Below are 20,486 nucleotides of genomic sequence, written 5' to 3'. Positions count from 1 at the left end.
GAGGGGAAGACGAAAGAGGGTGCAAGGAACAGCATGATGGAAGGAAGAGATGAGACAAGCTGTGTCGCGAAAGATGAAAGCATAGAGTGAGTGGATGGGAAGCCGAGGCATGAAGGAAGTTGAGAGACGAAATAAAGAGTTATATGTGGAGATGAAGAGAGAGGTGAAAAAATTAGCAAGAGAAAGAAGAGAGTGGGTGAGCCGCGTGGAAGGAATCTGATTGTAAAGTGGAGGGGATGTAAGAAAATGTCCTAGAAATGGGTAAGGAGAGTTAGACAGAGTGATAAAGAAGATAGTAGGAGAGTGAAAGATAAGAATGGCGGATTGTTAGTGAAGAAGGGAGAAAAAGTGGGCAGATGAAACACTTTAAGGAACTGTTAAACATAGAATATGAATGTTATAAATTGCTAGGGAATGGCTGCGAGAAAGCGGGAGCTAAGAAGGGAGGAAGAGATCAGCAGGACAGAAATAGTGGAAGCAATGAAGAAAGTCAAAATGGGGAAAGACCAAGGAATTGATGGAATGTGTCGTGAAATGCTGAAGCCTGGGGGAGAGATAGTAGGACAGAGGATATGGAAGGTGTGCAGATTAGCCTGGGACGAAAGTATGGCACAAAAGAAAAGGGGAAAAAGAAGTGAGTGGTAATCTTAGGGGCATTTGTCTTCTTACCTTAAAGGGAAAAGTATTGCGTAGGATACTTATTGGCAGAGTTAGGGAAATAACAGAGGAATTAGTTGGAGAAGAACAGGGAGGTTTTAGGAGGGGAAAAGGTTGTGTAGATCAGATATTCATCACAACGTTTTTTGTGGAAAAGTTTCTAGAGAAGGGAAAACAGTTGTATGAGGCCACTGCCATTAAAAAAGATCCGGATACGGATCCGTGGATATAGGATCCGGATCCGGGTCCGCCACCAAATTTAAGCAATTCTTACGTGGTCCATGGCCCACCTTTCCACCAAATTTCATTGAAATTCATTGAGAACTTTTGGAGATATTGTCTGGGATACTCCGGATCCGGATGCGCCCCAAAATTTAATAATTTCTTCCTTGGCCCATGGCCCACCCTTCAACAAAACTTCGTTAAAATCCGTTCAAAACTTTTTAAGTAATCCTGCACACAGACAGACAGTCAAACCAACGCGGGGTAAAGCATAACCCCCTTGACCGAGTTAAATATATGTCATAGAGCTGAAAGAAGCTAACCCAGTGGCAACGAGATGCCTTTCCTAAGATGAATAAAATCATCTGGAGGCAGGAACAATAACAAACCACTAATAAAAAGATCTCATCGGATTCGTGGGGTTTACCTGATCGGTCTGAGGACGACTTCTGTAATCTGTTTAGGAGAGACATTTCAACAGGAGGGCTTAGATGTTCTCTCATCTACCTATTTATCTATCAATCCATCTATCTCGTCTGTCTATCTATCTACTGATCTCAGCTATCTATGTGTCAATCAGTATATCTATCTGTCTGTTCCTCTGTCTCATCTATTTATGTGTCTGTATATCTATCCGTGTAACTGTCAGTAAATCTATCTACCCTTCTGTCTCACATCTGTCTGTCTGTCTGTCTGTTTGTCTGTCTCTGTCTGTCTGTCTGTCTGTCTGTCTCACCGCTGGAGTAAAGGGAAAACCAAACCTCTTAGCCTCGTCCATTTCCAAAGCCTCTCCTCTCTCTCATATCATAACTATACATTTTACACCGATTTCCTCTACGATTGTTTATGCACTTCTATCCTGTCTAGTATTTTGATTCCTCCTCTACATGTCTTCCTACCTCCATTGACTGCCGCTTTCTCTTCATTATTCTCTCTCTCTCTCTCTCTCTCTCTCTCTCTCTCTCTCGAAGCGAACAACGGTCAGCATTGAGACAGTTTACAGCAGACACCACATGCTCCTCTCTGTCTCTTTTCTCCCTCCTCTCCAGTCTCACACTTTCTTTCCCCGTAGCCCTCTTTATCCTTCCATTCTCTGATTCACCTACCTCTGTCGCCTAGCCTGTGAACTATGCCAACCTGTAAAAAGAGTCAGCATATAGTCCATGGCTGAGACATCATATGCTCCCTCTGTCTGCCTGTCTCCCTCTTTGTGTGTCTGTCTTTGTCATTCTTTGGCATAATACTTTTCTCTAATTCACTTGTTTCTTCCCCTCCAGCTTGTAAACTACGGTCAGCCTGGTAGAACGGTCAGCGTGGAGACAGACCACGACGGTGACACCACCCGCTCCTCCCTGCTGGTGTACAACGCCACCTCGTGGGACTCCGGCACCTACGCCTGTCAGCCCTCCAACGCACACAAGGCATCCATCGACGTACACGTGTTACGCAGTGAGTTCAATGGACATTATAGTAGCAGTCTACGGGGACTTGCTGTATACTCCTCTCACGTTACTCTGGCCTAAAATTGTCATCTTTCCATCATGAAGGTTAAGTTTATCAACAGCGTAATATTAGAGCATTAGTCACGAAGCAGTGCAGCCTCTAACTATGTGAAATAAGCTGTGAAAAGTTGAAAGTCTGGGCCAAGTTAACGTGAAAAAAGTATAGCCCCTTAACACTTCCAGCCTTCCTTAATGGATCAAATCAGTTTTGCGTTAGCTGCAATAAAATACTGAAGTTGTCTCAGACATAAAATCTTAACCATTTTAATCTGGTGATGTTTTCACTTTCTACATTATATTTTTCCTACTTCCAAATGGTTTTATTCATCTTAAAGGACCTCTTACAGTGAGGGGGTTAATGAAACCTATGTTCAACTCCTCCACTTTGGAAAGTCTGTCCTACAGTGAACAAGGTCAGCTGGAGGAAAGAAGTCTCCAGATGGAAAGGGTTAACACGTTCACGAAACTAATAGAAAATCATACAATAAAATTTCCCCCAGACTACGACACGCAACCGTCATTTTGCAAATCCTGGTCTAATAACAGTTATCTGAGTTCCTCGTGGGAGCTGAATGGCTTTTAAACGCTTCCTAGGGTTTTATGGTCATTTATATTAATTCTTGCTACCTCCCGACGTTTTGTTAAGCTTAGGGGAAGTTTCTCGAGCGTTAAGTTGTTATACAGAGTGGTTCAGATTTAACGCCCTACCAGAAACTCACCTGATAGTACGTTACAAGTGTGTTGCCCAGACGGATCAGAGTCGTGGTGTGGGCGTGGGTGTGGCAATAGGAGTAGAAAGTGAATAAACGATGCTGGTTAGATATCAAGAACGCTGATTAGCCCCTCCCCGTAAAGTAAGAGAAATCGTCCGGTGGAGAATGCAAGAGGAATATTACATATGAGCTGCCCTCTGTGTGCCCATCAGTTATGCCCTCACTAGGGGTGTGGTGTAATGGTAGAACACTGACCTGGCGATGCGTGTGTCCTGAGTAGATAATACTGTGGGTGCTGATAGTGTCATTCCGTATCTGCACACACACACACACACACACACACACACACACACACACACACACACACACACACACACACACACACACACACACACACACACACACACACACACACACACACACACACACACACACACAGGATTGAGGCATCAGAGAGACAGCATGCATATCACCTCGCTTATCGCTGATCACCCTTGACCACAACTGGCCACACCTAAATAGTATCTTTATATGAATCAAGCTCTGTACTAGGTTAAACTAAATGATGTTCTAATATAGTAAAGCAAATATAAGCAAAAGTGTTGTCCAGCCAACAGAATACATCCAAGTAGTGCAAGAATCTGCCGACAACGCATCAACAGCTGGGTGTTGTCTGTCGGCAGGTAGCATGGAGATACAAACTTGTAAGTATAACTTACCTTTCTAAGTGAAATTACCACAAGATGAGCACCGCCTTTAGTAAAGTGAATATGGAGGGAGTCAAGAGAAGGGATAAAGCTAGAAAACAGGATGATGATTTCTACCCACAACTGGTTGAAATGGAAACATATATATTAGTAGAGCAAGTGAACAAACTGGAGAAAACTTTTCAAATTGAAGTAGATGAAATTAAGAAGCAATTACACATGCAGAAGAAAGAAAATGATAAATAAGTAGAGAAATTAAACAAAAAAGACACATTAGATGAGTTGTCAGTCGAGGTAGGTTCACCTAGATGGAAGTTTAGTGAAATGGCAAGTACAGTACTGTTGTCAACCATGAGAGTATTATGGAGGAGTTCAGAAATGATACAGTAATAATAATAATAATAATAATAATAATAATAATAATAATAATAATAATAACAACAATAATAATCCATCCATCCATCATCCAAGCCTACGTTGCCCCATGAGAGGCGTTAGGAGCCCGGGGCTAGGCAAGTTGGTCCTGACATTAAAGATGAGAGTGACCAGCCTCGCTCATCCCTGAGTGGCATTACGTGAGCAACAAACCCAAACCAATCCTTGGATATAAACCTTTACCGGCTCAATCTGACTGGAGCACCGTAATAACCCACTAAACCACAAGGTGCCAAATAATGATGATAATAATAATAATAATAATAATAATAATAATAATGATAATAAAAATAAATAATAATAATAATAATAATAATGACAATAATAATAAAATATCAGTAACACAAAACAAGAACAACTAGAGAGGCACTCAGTGGAGCGCATCTCTCCGACAAGGGCAAAGTTATAACCAAACTACTCTTCATAATGGGTTAGGTTTTCTCACCACTGACTGCGGTTTTACAAAAAATGTTCTCCGGATCCAGAATCTGTAATACGATCCGGATCAATCCCAAAAGTTAATCGAGTGTTACCTAGGACATGGGCTATCTACCCACCAAATTTGGCCTAAATCTGTCTTTTAGTTTTTGAGTTATCCTGCTAACAGACAAACAAACTAACAAACAAACAGACAAACAGGGGTGAAAACGTTCTTTGTCGGAGAGAACAACAACCATGCCAGCTTGAAAAGTGAAAAATATCGATATGGAAAGTGAAGCCGTGTGTGTGTGTGTGTGTGTGTGTGTGTGTGTGTGTGTGTGTGTGTGTGTGTGTGTGTGTACGGATGGGTGAACACGCAGTGAGATGTGACGTGTTGAAAGCATTTACACTTTGTCCATCAATTAAAATCGGAAACATATTAAGCGTGGATCAGCGACGGGTACTGCACACAATGTTTGGCACTGTGTGTGTGTGTGTGTGTGTGTGTGTGTGTGTGTGAGAGAGAGAGAGAGAGAGAGAGAGAGAGAGAGAGAGAGAGAGAGAGAGAGAGAGAGAGAGAATATGGGGGAGAATAGAAGTGTAGAGTAATTAATTAAGACTAATAAATGAAAAGATAAAGTAGTAAAGCACGATCCTAATAGGTCAAGATATTATGGAGAAGAAGAGAACGCGGAAACATTTAGTAGGAATTCAAGATGTGACATATAAAAAATTATATGATGCATCTCCTCTAAATAGTAAACTATTTTTGGTTGTGATAGTAAACTGACAAAATATATAGGGCGGGGGCGATAATCTGGAAAAATAATAGTACCACAGGAAGTATGTTTGCATAAAGAGATAGTGGGTCTGACAAAATCAAAATCAAATTAAGCTCACATATATACAACAGGACCTAATAGCAGTAATTTATATTAAAAATGCATCCAGATAAAGAGATGATAGAGCGAAATGCTGACAAGGAGAACACTCAACATACACTGCCTATATTTATAAATCCAGGTGCCAGTTTCAGTTCTAGATGGGAAAAGGATGGAGTTAAGAAGGCGAGTAATTTTAACGAAACACGGGCACTAAAGATGGTTTCTCGCGTGTCAAAGAAATGATTGGCTATACAAAACTGCCACCCGTCCATTTACCGCAAGACAATACCAGAGTTCATCCAGTGCGGTCAAGACATTATGCTTCCAAAATCCTTTATTACCACTCCTCTCCAGCCTCTTCTCACCACTCCATGCCTCCCACCCCCATCGCCACCCTTATGTTCTTTCATATTTCAATCTCCCATCTCCCTCCAGTTTTCTCTTTCCTTTGTCTACTTGGACACTTTCCCAAATCTCTCCAGCCACTTAGAGTCGGTCTTCTATTTCTCCTGCTGTTCATTATTGGTCGTTTCCTGCTCACTCTCCCATTTTCACACTTTTCCACTTATTTCCTACCTCTCCACGTTGCTCTTGTATCTTTCCATGTCATACCATGTCTTTATTAGCCTCACAATATCCCAGCCTTCATCAGTTTTCCACTTTCTTAACCTTTGCATATTATTCCAGTCATCCAGCTTCAGATTCGTTTCCATTTTACACTCGCCTCTCACTACTGAAAGCACACTTCCCTCATCCTTTCCCAGCACTCTAAGCCAAGCATCTTCACGCCCAAACATAAGGTGCATAGATAGGTGCCAATGGGTGATAGGCAAGCGATAGTGATGTTAGAGTTGGGCGACGGTGAGTTGCATAGTTAGGTGATGGCGAGTTATAGGGGAGAGATGTTAGTGAGTTTAGGTGGTAGTGACCTACGTAGTCATGCGACAGTTAGAGAACAGTGGAGTCTTAGTTAGGTGATAATGAGTTGCCTTGTTACATGATAATGGATGATGGGTGATAATGAGTTGCATAGTTTTGTGGCAGTAGGTGCTAGTGAGCTTCATAGTCAGGTGTCAGTGAGGCTAAAGTTATGTGGAAGTGGATGCTAGTGAGTTGCACAGATAGGTGATAGTGGAGCCAGAGTTAGGTAATAGTGCGCTATATAACTGGGTATTAGTGGGGATAGAGCTGCTGATTGAAGTTACAGAGTTAGATAAGTGAAACTGGAGTTTGGTGAGTGTGCGTTCTGGTTACCTGCATAGTTAGGTGATAATGAGGCTTGGCGCACCTGAGGGTGCTCTGATTACAGGTATGACGACTACCTGGGGACGCTGCTCAGAGATGGGAAGGAGTTGGTGGGAAGGAGATAAAGTGGGAGGAAGAGAATGTGGGGAGACAGGAAGGGAGGATAAAGGTGGGAGAAAGAAAGGAATGGAAGTAAGGCTGAGGAGAAGGTAAATGCTTGGGTGAAAGGAATGGAAGTATAGAGAAGGAGAGAGGCATAGCAGGAAAGGAACAGAAAGACAGAGTGGATTGTGAGAAGAGAGAGAGAGAGAGAGAGAGAGAGAGAGAGAGAGAGAGAGAGAGAGAGAGAGAGAGAGAGAGAGAGAGAGAGAGAGAGAGAGAGAGAGAGAGAGAGAGAGAGAGAGAACTAGCTTACTACATTGCCGGATTAACTCATGCCCTCTCATTACACACACACACACACACACACACACACACAGTTTCACGCTTTCCACCAATTTTTCATGTATAAACTAGGTAGCTCCCCCTCCCCCGTAAGCTGCCTGCCATTCTCGCTCGACAAACTTCTTTCATTCTCATTGTTCAGATTATACCGTTTGCCTTAGTGCCTCCTCGGCTGTGTTGCGTTTCTACAAAATTGCGCTTTTGTTGGTCTTATTTTAGTTATGTTCTGTTGATCGTTTTCATTGAAAATCACTTTGCTGTTAATATAGTCAGCTTTATCATCATCATCGTCATTAAATGCAGGAAAATGTCAAGACGGAAATAATAAAGCACAGACGAAGTTTGAGAACTGTCATTAAAATTTTATATAAAAAGCAGAAAAAAGTAAAGAAGGAAAAATAAATCAGACGTAGTAGGAGAACTGTCATTAGAGTGCTCAGCAAAAGTAGTCGCGCTTCCGTTGATATATCATTTCACTTATCAAAAAAAAAAAAAAAAAAAAAAGTGATTACTCAATTATTTTATCAGTGCTTTATCCCTAAGTCATTCCTATTTTAGTAAGACTGCCATATACGAACCTTATTCCAAGTAAAGTTAATAGATTTTATTCATCAGTGAAACTCACTGCTGCAATAAGGTAAATAACAGTCTTGATTATCATTTTAACCTAAAATTTGAAATCTAATCTTTTCTTTGAGATAGTTACAAAGACTGTTTATCACTGAGAGGCTCTGTGAAATCATAGGATTAACTTACTTATGGTTGATACCTAAGCTGTTATTATATCCTTCCTGATTTTTAATACTGTATCATCTTCTTCATTCACTGAATCACTGAAAAAACGAATCAGTACAATTAAGCATATGCCACATGCCAAAACTTGTTTACAGATATGCGCATTAACCTCCAGATCTCGAGGTTTTACGAGCCTAGCTCTTACTCAGCACTCTCTCTCTCTCTCTCTCTCTCTCTCTACTGTAATTAGGCATTTTTCAAGCAGTCATAGTTTCGTAACTACAGCACATTGAACTTTCCATTAAAGATCAGAATACTCATCTCTCCATTGCAAGAGTTCCCAGGTCTCGAGGTGGAGGCATTGAGGGGGTGGGTGATGAATGGAGACACTTTTGGGGGTCATGGAAGGCTGTGTTCAGAGGAATAAGTGAGTCTGTGGCTAGGCACACTGCCTGTGTGCCTGCCTGGGCCAGACGAGGGTTGATTCCATCTTTCTGGTGCTTTTTTCTTGTTTGTGCATGTGATGTCTGCAATTTTGGCCTCAAACCACTATGGCAGATTTGAATGAGCAAAGAGTGTGCATTACATTTAATTTGTTTCTCGGGACAACCATGGCTTGGTACACGCATTTTAAGAAATGCAACATGTCAATCCAAGACTCTCCATATCCAGGCCATCCTTCAACCTCTCGAACAAATGAAAATGTCAAGAAAATTCGACTGGCAATCTTGGAAGATCTTCGTCACACTGTTGATGGACTACTGGAGGCCACAGGCGTTTGTTGGAGTTCAGTCCAACAGATTTTGACACTACATCTCGGCATGCACTGAGTCTCGGCAAAATTCGTCCCTCATCTTCTAATGGAAGATCAAAAAGCAAATCGTGTGAACGTGTCAGGATTTGAAAGACCAGTTGAGAAATTACCCAGAATTTCTTCCAAATGTCATTATGGGTGACAAGACCTGGGTTTATGGTTATGACCCTGAAACTAAGCAGCAGTCTAAGAGGTGGAAGACACCAATATCTCCAAGACCGGAAAAAGGGCGTCAGGTCAAGTCCAACATCAAGACATTGTAGATCTTGTTTTTTGGCATTGAGGAAGTTGTCCAAAAAGAATTATTTCCTCATGGACAGACTCTGAACAACCAGTTTTACATTACAGTGCTGAGGCATCTACAGGAAGGCAACACACATTGCATCACACATCATGTTGTCAGTTCAGTAGTTTTTGGCCGAAAACTGTTATCGTTGTTCTGCACCCCCGTACTCACCAGATAGCAATTTTTGGCCAAAAACTGTCATCGTTGTTATGTACCCCCCCGTACTCACCAGATCTTGCTCACTGTGATTTTTTCTTGTTTCTCAAGATCAGTTTAGAAATGAAAGGCAGAGGATTTGACAACTTGGAATAAATCCAGGAAAAAATGCATGAGTTTCTGGACAAGGTGACAAAAGACGACCACAGAAACTGTGTATAGCGTCTATAATGGTTTTGCTGTAAGTTTTGTAATGAAGTATTTTTGCTAACATGGGTCCCTTTTCATATATTAACAATTGAAAGAAAGTACTACCAGCATCCGTGCTGAATATCCATCATTGCCTCAGTTTCGAACCTTTGAATGCACACAGATTTATAGACGAACTCAGTAATCTCTGAGCGATCTTGGCTCCAGTTCCCTGGAACTCACCCACCGCCACCACCGTAGTCAAAGTACACTACCTCCCGGGCGAGCTGACCACCGACAGGATCGGGATGGAACTGGTCTAGCAGTTCCAAGCAGCATCTCAGTGACGGCCTGTAGCCGCACCATACCTGAGATGGGCTGTAGCCGCTCGGAGACAAAGGAGGCGGCCTGTAGCTGCTCTGACTTAAGGGCCAGGGCCTGTAGCCAGGCACCAGTGACGGCCTGGAGCTGCACATAAAAAGGCCATTGCCTGTAGCCAGGTCACCAATTAGGAGATGGCCCGTAGCCGCTCCATCCAGTGCTGCTAACACCCCCTGCAGAAACCAGCAACGGCCTGTAGCCAGGCTGGGGAAAGACCGATACATCCCCTCTCCTTCTGCAGTTGCCTCGGAGGGCACGACACCAGCGATGACCTGTAGCCGTGCCAGTAGGCAGATGATCTGTAGCCGCTCCTCACCTGCATGTCGCCCTCCTTGCGGGACTTTGGCGACGGCCTGTAGTTGCACCGACAGACAACGATGGCCTGTAGCCACGCTTCATCTGTGTACCCGTCAGGGAGTTGGGCCCTGGCAACGGCCTGTAGCTGTGCCAACAGCACAGGGACGGCCTGTAGCCGCCCTCCGTCTGTTGCCCAAGGGAACCCAGCGATGGCCTGTAGCCGTGCTGGGGAGGGACACCAAAATCCCTCGCCCCCTGTGACTCCACAGTGAGAAGGTGATCTGCACTCAGTCCTGCCCTCCGACGGGAGCACAGATAGCCCTTCTGTCCACCAAGACCGAGGCAATCTCCAGGAGGAGGACTACCACCCTGAGGACTGGTGGAGAGGCCCCGTATTGTCCCCGGGGTTGTACTTGCTCCAGCCGGAGGAAGAGGGCGCCTACCTGATGGACCCCAGCAGTGAACGATGCTGCAGCCCAGCCCTGACGGCGGCGCCACCAGTAGGAGATCGTAGCCGACGCGCCTCCAAGGATGTCCCCCGGACCCCTGGGCGGGCCCTCTCTCCTCCCCAACGAAGGTGACGCCCGTCCTCCACCCTCCACCCGGCGCTTGAGTGAGCACCTCCAGCACCTGTTTGGCCCAAGTCCTGAGGGCCAGACTCCAGTCCTCAGCCCCGATAGTGAGGGGCCCTTCGCTACATATTGCCTGAGCCCAGCCAAGAGATGACGTCCCTGAGAGTGGTCCCGTGGACGCGGGACGAAGGGACTCCCAAAGGGCCTCTGCCTACCCCAGGCCAAGAGTTGTGAGCCCCTGGACCTCCCCTTCCACCTGTCCCACTTGTAATATGATAGTGAATATAAAGACAGTGAAAAATAAGGGAACAGTGAGGTCGGCACACGAGGCACGAGAATGAGTGTAACGAAATATAAGTATACAGTGAGGCCAGGAAAGAATGCATACTAGTGAGTGTATGAACAGGTGTCTCAGTGATACCCAACAGTGAATATTCAGACAGTGCAGTGTACACGAACATCGGGATGAAACATCACCCCTCGGTGCAGAGCCTGTAACATAGTGTCAAAATCCCCCCACCCCCTCTTGGTGCAGAGTCAGTACCCCCCTCCCCCGTGACCAGTCTAAAACTTAGTGCAGGAGCAGTGTGAACCTCATGGAATTGCCTCCTTACTACTGACAGTGAAATAGTTCCTTGCCCTCCTGAACCAGACTTAGACTCCTGTACATCTAGTATTCTGTGCGATACTCTGCCCACTAATACCAGCCTATGTATTGATTTTTGCCTAATATATTGTGTAAGACTGTCTGCCTGTTCCACAACAATGAATTTGTCAATATACGTGTAAGGTTGTTGCCCTGTGTTTTTATGCCCTGGCCCTGTCTTGTTTGTCTAAGCTCCGGTCTAGAAAGGGGACCCAGCTGCATTCTAGGCGTTCTAGGGACGGCAACCGGGTGATTCTAAATGCCTGGACCATAGTAATGCTTTCTAGCACTGTTGCCAGCTTTGAACAAAAAATGCTATCAAAAGTTTTTTAGGCATATATCCTGAGGTTGGCCTGGCAACTAATTATGAATCCAGCATGAAGTTATATCGGCACATACATGTGCAAAAGTCATCGTACAGTATGTGCTTCAACTGTGAACATAACATTGAGATGCTGTATGACATTACATGAATAAAGTGAAAATGCAGTGAACAAAAACTGCAGAACAACATGAACAGCACATATAATGGGGCAGCTAACTGCGAAATCGTTCAGATGGTGATACAGGCATGAAGTTTTGCTTCTGGCTGACCTTCAGCTTGTTAAGAAATTAACGTTAGCCAAACGAAAATCGAATATGGACACTATTTTTCAAGATGACCACCAAATTATGGCTACTGGATGCAATTATCGTCAAATAATCAAAACAAACTGTCCAAAATTAATCTTTGAGGGTTCAATTTCTATGTTTTGAAACACTGAGATTCTGTTTTCGCAACATCTAGGTTTGTAGGATGGATCCATTAGTCATTTTTGGAAGGTTTAAGACATTTTATGTCTCAGTTGCCAATATTTTACTTAATTTAGTCTTCATGGTAGGCAGGCATCTGGATGCATCATTGTGTATTTATTGAACTTTAGAACTGGCACAACAGTTACAAAGTGCAGTGCAGCTCAGGCCAGACCGATTGCACTTGCATCTTCCTGGGCATTCGGTCTTACAGTACATCCGCATTTCGTCAGCTGTTGGCAACACTGCAACAGGTTGGAGAGTCGTTCATCAAACCTTCCATTCCTCGCCATGCTTTGTCCACCCCCAAACACTAGGATTCAGGTACTGTGACCTACATACAATTGCCTAACTCCATACGAATCCTGCCTGGAAGGCAGCACGTTTTGCATATTGAAGGAGGGCATCTTGAGTTGTTGGAATGGAGTTGTTTTCTTGCAAACAAGTCCAGTCGTGTCATGTTAACTCCTACAGCAATACTGGACGTGTCATACATGGTGACTACATACTTCTAAAGTCTGCATATCAGTGTCATCAATGACTGTTGGACGTTGGCTAAGTTTCGAGAAGACTGTGGCCTGATCATACACATTCTGAGTGTCCCAAGCAGACTTCTTTCCTTGCATTTGCAGTGGTGAGCATAACTGGCATTTGTTATCTTAGCTGGGATGTTGGAGTATGGAAATGCTTGTCCCAAGGAACGATGTCTGTGCCGTCGTGGAAGTTGGATTATGGTCAGTGTCGTCCAAGGCAGCTGTTGTGAATAACCCTTTCCTTAAGACAGAGGGGCATACTACACCATCTTCAACATACCTGGTGATCACAGCATCCCCTGGTTGTGCTAATATTTCTAGCGCCATGTCATATGAAACACTAGAGTCATTGACATGCAACATTTCAGTGTTTCTTTCTGGTCTTTGCAAACACATTCATTCTTTCATTCATTCATCATCTAATCCTATGTTGCCTCATGAGGAGCGTAGGAGCCCGGGGCTAGGCAAGTTGGTCCTGACATTTAAGATGAAAGTGACCAGCCTCACTCATCCCTGATACGTGAGCAGTAAACCCCTACCATCCCTTGGATATAAACCTTCACCGGCTCAATTCAATTAGAGAGACTTAATTACGCCATAATTTGGTTATATGGTTACCACCCAGCGTAGTAAATGGTTTTCTATTATACAGGAAACCATTTGGCCTGTCACTCAGTGTTCAGTCACGTGCAGATAGAAGGAAGAGGAAGGAATGAAGGAGAGAAAGACAGAAGAGGAAGGAAGAAAAAAAGGAAGAGAGGAAAAGGCAGTCACCTGAGAGCAGCACTACATCGAGTGAGTGGATGGTGAGCGCCCCCTTTACAACCAGCATAAACAGGATATGGTGTTTCTCGGTCTTTTGAATGCCTGTGACATGCTGCTACTTCTTTGATCCTTGCATGAGAGGTATACTAGGGTAATTGGGTCATAGCAATAGCTGTTTTGGATGCACCAAATTGCAACTATGATTTAATTTCTGCTCCGTGCTCAATCTTGGAGATAAATTGGACAAGTGTTGTAGGGACTGAGTCAAGTCATCCCATTTGTAAACTTCCATCACATTTGGACTTGTGACCGATCATGCACCTGTGTATGATCTTTGCAGCTTTAGCAATAACTAGATCTCCATTGTACTGTAGTCACCAGCATTACCTAAAACAAAACCAACATTTTAAAGAAAGGCAAGGAGTACATCTCACCCCTTGTGATGAAGTTCTAGTTCAGGCATTTGCTACTAATTTGTCTTTCAGCCTGGAAGAGTTGACATTTTGGTCCTTCAATCCCAGTTGCTCACACTGCAGTTTATACAGTTTAGTAATCTCTACGAGCTTGAGTATTACAGGATCAGTACCGCCACCAGCAGATTTATTTCATTTATATATGTAACTAGTTCAGAAAATGATATAGCGTTGGTTTAGCGGTCGTGCAGTGTTTAATTTTCGTTTTCCTGAGCTTGTTAACTGAAATGAGCCCTTCTCTAGTGTACAAAGGCACCAGCCCAGCAGGATGATATTTTAATTCCAGGGCCAAAATACTGTATCTCCACTGAGCTTCGCCAACAGTCTTCCGTTACTCAGGTTTCGAGCACACTCATTCAGTCCGTGATTCAGGTGCATTGTCATGGCTTGTCTAATCGATGAAACAGATTCCTGTTTCTCGCAAAGAAAGCGCTATGAAACATTTTACTTAGTTCTCTGTACTTTTGTTTGTTGTTCTCCGCTTGTTTCAGTTGTTGCTGTTCTTTTTCTCACCCTTTCCAGCTTTTTATTGTTAAACATGAGCCTACATTCTGATAATATTTTTCCTAGCACCTCCTCAAAGTTGTTTGAATACCGTCACCTTTGTCTAATCGGACAGGATCAAGCATGATTGGTAAAGCATTCATTGCTTTGAACTGAGGGACATTTTTTGCTATCATACTGTAGCCATCCTGTTCTGTACTATATGGAATTGGTCGACATTTAAGATCTTCCTTTTTGTCCAGTTGACAAAGAGAGCACGTGATCCAGTCTGTTCGCCCCTTGGACGGAAATTCTCCACTGTCAGCCATATTCAAGAATGTATGGTAATAAACAATTAAAGGCTGAGGGTTTATCCTTTTACCACCTTATTTGTAAGCATTTTCTTGTATGGAATACAACTAGGTTCATCCATTAAATTGCCCTACACCTAGCCCGATCGTTCCTCCAGTGTCTTTCAAGTTGCGTGTGATCTGTACACCATCCAGATGACTAAAGCCCCATCATCCTTCGCTCGGCTCTCCCGCGCTGACACATCCTGTCAATTCAGGTGCAGATATCTAGCGGACATGGGGCTAATTGGGTATCATGTGGGATATTTAACCGTATTACTTTACAGAAGCTGTCTCTGAACTCCATGTTGAGTTCCACAGCACTGATGTCACCAGTGTACCCTGGTAGTGTATGCATTCAGTCATATAATTACCCTTACATGTTGCTTTTCAAGTGGCTAACGTTATTTTTATATCAACTAACCCATGATGAATCCCTGTGTGAATTTGGCTCTTGTATCACAAAGTGAACGATTCCGCCAAAATTTACACTTAGCTGCCCTTACTAATGGAAATAGTTATCTGTATGCCATGGTGGGATGCTGGCTGAGAATGTCCCCAGAACATTAGGACTGGAAATAAAATAGGCAAACAAAGGAGAAAATAAGATTAAGTTAGAGGGTCTAAAATGGGCAATAGTGGGGCAATAGATGATGTGATGTGGGAATAAGTAAGCCTTCGCAGCGTAACAGAGCATGCACGGCTTGACGGTGGCTGGTTATGTTGTGATTTCCTCCCTATTGTAATAATCTGCCTTTAAAATTCACAGACCAACCAGTTCCCATTTTCTTTCCAGGTGAGACGCCAGCCGCCATGCAGACGACCACTAGCGCTTCCTGGGGCTTGGTTGCCTCCTCCTCCTCCTCCCTCCTTCTCTCCATCCTTCCCGCCCTCCTTCCCTCCACCCTCCTCCATTCATTCCGCTCCCACAGATAAAGCCTCCTCCGGGATAAAGGAGGACGGGAAAAACCGACAGCCGACATGAAAAGTGAAACCCCCGAGGAGAGAGAGATAGGAGGCCTTGGACGAGTCGGGCGAGAGAGGGAGAGATACTGGCGGTAAAAAGACACGAGGAAGAAACATTACCGATGAGCTCCGGAATAAATTGGAAAACTTTACTTTGCGCACTGGGGATGAAGGAAAGTAAAACACAGTGAACCTCAGAGTAATAAGATCTGTGAGAAAGTTGAGGATACAAGCTGAAAAACAAAACAAAACAAAAAAAGGCGGGAAAAAAAGACACCTGTGAAAAAATAATCAGTTCTCCGGAATAAAATGGAAAATGTCACTATGGAATGAACAGAAAATTATAAGATCATGAACTATGAAGCTGACTAAGAGAAAGTCAAAAGTGGGGAGGGAAAGAGCGAGATACTGGCTAGAAAAGGCATTAAGGATAAAAATTAACTATATTCTCTTCAATAAATTAGAAAACATAAAGTTACAAGTCATCAGCTTATAATTCAGAAACCAAGGACTTAAAAACCATGAAAAAAAAGAACGAGATGTACGTAGGGCATCATCATCTCCTTTTCTTTGCAAACTTCAAGCAAGATGACATTACACACCTTCCCGAATGAGAAGTGGAAGCAAAATGGCAGAATGAGTTGGCAAGATCTGTGTGAGGGAAAATACCATGCAACAGAATGAGAAAGAATGGAAGTAGATAGGAAAACCATCTGAAGGTGAAAATATCAACGATCTTCATTTGTATATGGAAACAGTTGTCTATGTTCTGAAGAAAGGGATACACTTGTAGATCGTTAGCTATAGAACAGCGATCGAAGTTATGAAAATGAAAAGCAGAAATGGTAAAAGGACGAGGAAAGACATGAGAAAGAACAAAGTTAGATTTAAGCTTAATAGGACAACATTACAGATACGCTCCGAAATTAAATGAGTTCTATCTACAGACCGCCAAGAGAGAGAAAAAAAAAAGATGCTGGAAAAGTCACAACCATAAAAAAGAAAAAACGCTGCTGGAAGGAAATGGCGTGTGTAGAACGAAAAAAAAAAAAAAAAAAAAAACTCAAGAATAGATAAGAAACCATTACATCCATGTCCAAGAATGAAGAAGAAAACGGCGAAGATCATCAGCTTAAAAATAACAAGTAGCCTTAAGCATAACACTTTCACTACGATAACGTCTCAGTCAGCTCTTGCCACGTCGAGAGTGCTATACTGGATGTAGGAAGAAACGTTAATATTGAAGGGGGTTAATAACGACTACATGTAACCTCTTCATGTAGAAAAAACATCAAAATTGAATAAAACTGTTTGGAGTTCTGGGTCAGGATAAACAACAGCCACATCCAACTGGAAATAAATAAAAAAATATACTCGTTCACTCTGGAATAAGCAGAAGTCCACGAGCTTAAGAATAAACAGGGAGCGTTACACTACAAATACGTTTTCCTTGTTTTATTCTTGTTGCTTATAATGATATTTTTAGCTTAGGAGAAAGTTTACAGAGTGCAGGGGTTAGATATACTCTTCAATTTCTCCTTCAGTACGAGATGCCTTTCCTTAGTCGAATAAAATCGTCTATAGGTAGGGAGAATATAATAAAATAGCATCCTCGTAGTGAACTGTGTAAGATAAGAAACGATTTCCAAATCTTGAGCTAAAAAAAAAGAAAGAAAACTCTAATCCAATTAACTCCTCAGTTTGAAGAGAAAAGAGAGAAATGTCGGTATTACATACCAGTACGAAAATTTTCATTTCTCTAGAATAAAAAAAAGGGGAGAGAGAGAGTGAACAAAAAGAATAAACAAGAATTGGCATTAAGACATTACCTGTGAGCAAGAATATTCTAGACATCACATACATCAGTGGTTTCCAACCTGTGGGGCGCGTCCCCCTAGGGGGGCACGAAGGGCTGCCTGGGGGGGGGGAGCGAAGGCTTGATAAAGAGGGTAATTATATTTGAAAACTATGAATTATGATGGAATTTAGTAATTTTTAAATATGGAGAAAATATTTCAGATATGAATAAGAAATCTAGTTATCTGAATATATAAACAATTTCAAAGATTAAGAATCTATGATATTTATTGACATGTGCCAACTATGCCAGTAAAATACAGTATTTGAGGAAGGGGGGCGCAGGGAACGTGTCATTCAGTGAGGGGAGGCGAGAATTAGAAAAGGTTGGAAACCACTGACATACATCCAGATTTAAAAGGAAACATTAATTTAGAATAAACAAAAACCACTTATATCCTAGAATAGAAAAGCATTATGTAACTCCTGTGATGAAGATGAAATATTTTCTACAAACCTGAATATTTTAGAACACATAATCTGCGTCATGGAATAAAAAGAGAACATTCTGTCACGGAATCAACAAGGAAGCATTACGTTTGAACCTGATTTTTGTAGAAGACATCATAAACTTCTTTGCATAAATAATCTAACATTACTTACGCTACAGTAAACAGAAACACACTACATATGCCTTCTATTAAAAACATTTTCTAAGTCTCTTGGAGGTTAAAGAAAGTCATATGAAATTTCCTGAAAGGCTTATGGTCTAAAAAACAGTTGGGAATGACAGACTTAATAACAAAGAACAGGAAAGTCACGAAGGAGGAATGTAGAAGGAAGAAGAGATAAAATACGGAAGGAAAAGAGGAAATACACGTGAAACGAAAAAGAAAATGTATACTGTATATGGATAGGAAAAGAAGAAAATGATTATAGAGGAAAAAGAGAGATGGGAATGTACACTAGAAGGAGAAAGAGAAATGTTGAAGGAAATTTGGAGATTATCAATGCAGAAAGACGGAGAAAAGTAAGAGTTGGGGAAAAGATAATTCAAGTGTGGAAAGAAAAACAAAGTAAATATGGAAGGAAAACAACAGAGAATTTGAGGAAGGGATAAGAGATAACATACATGGAAAAATAAGACGGAGGTATTGAAGATTTGAGACATGGAAGGAAATGTGGAAGGAAGAAAAAGGAAAAAGAAGCAAATAACCGTGGAAGGAAAAGGTAGTTATATGAGGAAAACAGAAAAAAAAAAAGAAGAGAAAACAGAGACAAATAAAAACCGGAGACTGAGACCCCGTCCACACGAGCAGGCACTGCCCGACGGGCACAGCCCGCTAAGTGGATATCCCTCGCTTTTTTAGCAGTGTTTCCAGATCGAGCAGTCCCCTGCGGCCAATAGCCACAACCGGGCACACCTGTGTTGTTGTTCACACGGCAGACCGAGCTGTGGTGAGGTAGTGGTTGTCCAGTCGACGTCGGGCAGGGGCATTTCGATGGTTTGCCCGTGGTTTCCCTGCTTATGACGTCATCTACTCTCGTGCCCGCCACCCACCCTCTAAACGTGTGAATTGGAACTTGATTTGGTAACAATGTTTGCCCGTCGGGCACTGCCCGCTCGTGTGGACGGAACCTAAAGAAAAAAATGCAGGTGCCTGTGGTGGAGGCGTACCTTCTTCCCGACTCAAGAATCTCGCCTTTACAGACTCCTTCATTCCCCGTTTTACTGTCAACAACCAGCTCTCTCCCTACGGCCGTCGTAACCTGTACGGCTTTGTTACCGCATACTGCGTGTTATCGTGGACGGCTGTGTTATTTGTACGGTCGTTGAACCACATACGACCGTGTCACCCTATATGGCATTGTTACAGTGTTAGGCCGTATTATTTTGGACGGCTGTGTAACTTTGCATAGCCGTAAAACTTTGTACGGCTCTTACTGTGTACGACCCGGTTGTGTTCCCGTGTGTGGCTGTATGTATGTACGGCCGTGTTACCGTGTAAGGCCGTGCCAACGTGTGACAGTGTACATACCACCAAAAAAGTATCGGGTAAGAATGGTCCGATGGTATCCTAAAAGATCAGTATAGCACGTGATGCCCAAAAGTTTTTATAGTAGGATAGTATTTTGAGTGGTTTGGGAGATTTCGTAGCATCTCATCCTTAGCATTTCATTCTACAAATTACGCATCCATGACCTGCCGTATGTTGTCAATGCAAAGTATATTGATATTAAACGAAAACGAAGAACTTACAAGGAAATTTAATTTTCTTTTTTTTCTATCTTTCCCTACTTTTATTTGGGGTCGATATGTTTAATCAGTATTCGTCACACAGCTCGGCCATTTTGGTTTTGGTCAGGTTTACGGCCGGATCCCCTTCCTGACGCTAACTGTTCCTATTTATTCGCTCGTGGGACCAGCACTAAGTTGGGCTGTCTTGGACGAATTAATCACTAGGGAAGAGGTAATACGAAGTTTACTCGCCAGCTACTGTGAAGTAACTACCCACTGTCAAAATATAACATCCTTACAAACACAAGTCTACCAGTGTGAGGTGTAATCATGGGACATATTGCAATAGCCATCGTCTGTGGTGTCAGACTGCTCCGCGCCAAGCGTGTACGGATACTTTTTTGCTGGAGTGTACGGCCGCGTTACCTTATCCGGCTGTGTTACATTGTATCTGTGGCCGCTTCTGTGTACATAGGGCATCATCATCTCCTTTTCTATACCGCGTGTTCCCTAGTGTCTGTATAGGTACCCATCCCACTTTTAACCCACCGAGTCAGTGGACTCCATTTTTATTTATTTGTGTCATCTTCTGACGATTTTGTTCAGCTAGGCAAGGTCTCACCTAATGAGGGGGTTTATTAAGGATATATCTAACCCCTCCAGTTCGAAAGTGACCTCAAAGCTAAAGAAAATCGTCTGGGGATAACAAGAAGGAACTAAAGCGAACCACCCAGAGATATAATTTTTTACCTTATTTTTGCCGCTGCTAGATTTTATTCAATT

The 20,486-nt window shown here is 42.8% G+C and overlaps 1 protein-coding gene across 1 annotated transcript in view; it reads left to right on the top strand.

The window, feature by feature from the left end:
• The window catches only part of LOC145400524 (zwei Ig domain protein zig-8-like), a 126,341-nt gene extending 110,434 nt beyond the window's left edge, over nucleotides 1-15,907 (top strand). Inside the window, exons 5-6 of the mRNA XM_080273046.1 lie at nucleotides 2,157-2,328; nucleotides 15,498-15,907. Of these exons, the coding sequence (XP_080129172.1) occupies nucleotides 2,157-2,328; nucleotides 15,498-15,637 (312 nt within the window). The 3' untranslated portion in view covers nucleotides 15,638-15,907. The remainder of the gene's footprint in view (nucleotides 1-2,156; nucleotides 2,329-15,497) is intronic.
• The last annotated feature ends 4,579 nt before the right edge of the window (nucleotides 15,908-20,486 follow it).

Source organism: Coenobita brevimanus, chromosome 52, assembly GCF_032717465.1.
Source record: "Coenobita brevimanus isolate Jiangsu-jjx chromosome 52, ASM3271746v2, whole genome shotgun sequence".
Taxonomy (NCBI): Eukaryota; Metazoa; Arthropoda; class Malacostraca; order Decapoda; family Coenobitidae; genus Coenobita; species Coenobita brevimanus.
Note: the sequence above shows the minus strand (reverse complement) of the source record. Positions and strands in the feature narration are given on the sequence as shown.